Source organism: Austrofundulus limnaeus, unplaced genomic scaffold (assembly GCF_001266775.1).
Source record: "Austrofundulus limnaeus strain Quisiro unplaced genomic scaffold, Austrofundulus_limnaeus-1.0 Scaffold548, whole genome shotgun sequence".
In the NCBI taxonomy this organism is placed as follows: domain Eukaryota; kingdom Metazoa; phylum Chordata; class Actinopteri; order Cyprinodontiformes; family Rivulidae; genus Austrofundulus; species Austrofundulus limnaeus.
Genome location: NW_013952950.1, coordinates 295,545 through 297,107, shown reverse-complemented (window position 1 = coordinate 297,107; position 1,563 = coordinate 295,545). Strand labels below are relative to the sequence as shown.

Sequence of the window (1,563 nt, the reverse complement as noted above, 5' to 3'; positions counted from 1 at the left end):
GCTGTAAACAGGGTGGTTGATTGAGAATTTTTTTTATCTTCAAGGTATGATTATGTTTGGGCGGGACTGTTGACAGGCAACGCGACACTCCTTTGCTGTTTCATACCTTTGCAGGGGAGTAGGCTGCACCTGCCGTTACAGTAGAGACTCAGCAAACATTTTAGTATCACAGCAGAGACAAAAACTAGTAGGAACCTTCAAAACAAGGTGAGTGGATTCCATATTACAGAGGAAATTTTGACTTACTTCAACACTGCAAAAACTGTCCATCTTACCAAGTTTTAAAATCTTATATCCAGCCAAAAAGTCTTTTTGATCTTGTTTTGAGACTGGTTTACTAAACAAGAACTGATTGTGTAAGAATAATAATCTTGTTTTCACAATGTGTGAGATTATGTCTTGTTAGTGAAAATTTGACTCAAATTAAATCAAAAATTTCTGCCAATTTAGCTGTAAGAAAATTTTACTTGGTAAGATTCTTGAAATAAGAAAAAATTGAGTCAAATCAAGTATTTTAAGAATCTTACCAAGTAAAATTTTCTTACTCCATTGGCAGAAATTTTTGGCTGAATTTGAGTCAAATTTTCAGACTAACAAGACAAATAATCTTACACATTCTGAAAACAAGATTATTATTCTTACACAATCAGTTCTTGTTTAGTAAATCAGTCTCAAAAAGACATTTTGGCTGGATATAAGATTTTAAAACTTGGTGGACATTTTATGCAGCGAAACCTTTTTCATCTGAGCACATGCTTTATTGTCAAATTATTTTAAATCAGTCATGTCACAAACCTTGAAGTGGATGGAATTGTGTTATTTTATTCCTATGTCTCCATTAATAAGTTATTTGATGTAATGTCTCAGTCTCTACAGTCTGATTTATTGATTATAACTTCTTCAATAATAAAGTGTAACCGTTTCAAGGAAACTTTTGTTATATCAAAGCAAAACCAAAGTTTCCACACGTTAGTTCTCAGTAGTGCTGATGTAGAAACTTGTTGGAAGCTCTTTGTAATGTGATACTGTGTATATGTTTGAGGAAAGCGGTGTGACGTGATACTCGGCGTTAGCTCTCTGTAATACCAGTGAATCCTGTACTGATGCACGCCGAGCAGCTGAGTGACTGAGCAGTGAGATAGCAGTGCAGCCAGACTGGTTGGACAGCTTCCTCACTCCCACAGTGTGAACTTTGTTACCGTGGCAGAGGCAGGATACAGGCAGGCAGATCCGAAGAGGGGACGGACTAGTTTTAACATAACCTGTTAAAACAGAGAAAGGCTGTAAAAACTGAAACTGTGGCAGGGATAAATCCACGTCATCATCATTAGCAGTAAAAAAACAAACAAAAAAAAAAAACAAGACAAAACAGTGGGATAAGGATTTATGTTCTGCTTTCATCTGAATTTTGGTTGAAAACTTTTTTTTTCTTCTCAACAGAGGCGAAAAAAAAAGATGAATGGCACTAGAAGACACCTTGTTACTGTAAGTTTCTCAAAATTTAGTCTTCTGACAATATGTTCTATTTTTTAAATTTCTTCACTTTGTAACAAACATATATAT

At 35.0% G+C, this 1,563-nt stretch overlaps 1 protein-coding gene across 1 annotated transcript in view; it reads left to right on the top strand.

The window, feature by feature from the left end:
* Nucleotides 1-1,563, top strand: part of LOC106530698 (epidermal growth factor receptor kinase substrate 8-like protein 2) — a gene marked incomplete at its 3' end in the record, with an annotated part of 2,310 nt that continues 747 nt past the window's right edge. Inside the window, 2 exon segments of the mRNA XM_014026372.1 lie at nucleotides 1-207; nucleotides 1,441-1,485. Of these exon segments, the coding sequence (XP_013881826.1) occupies nucleotides 1,456-1,485 (30 nt within the window).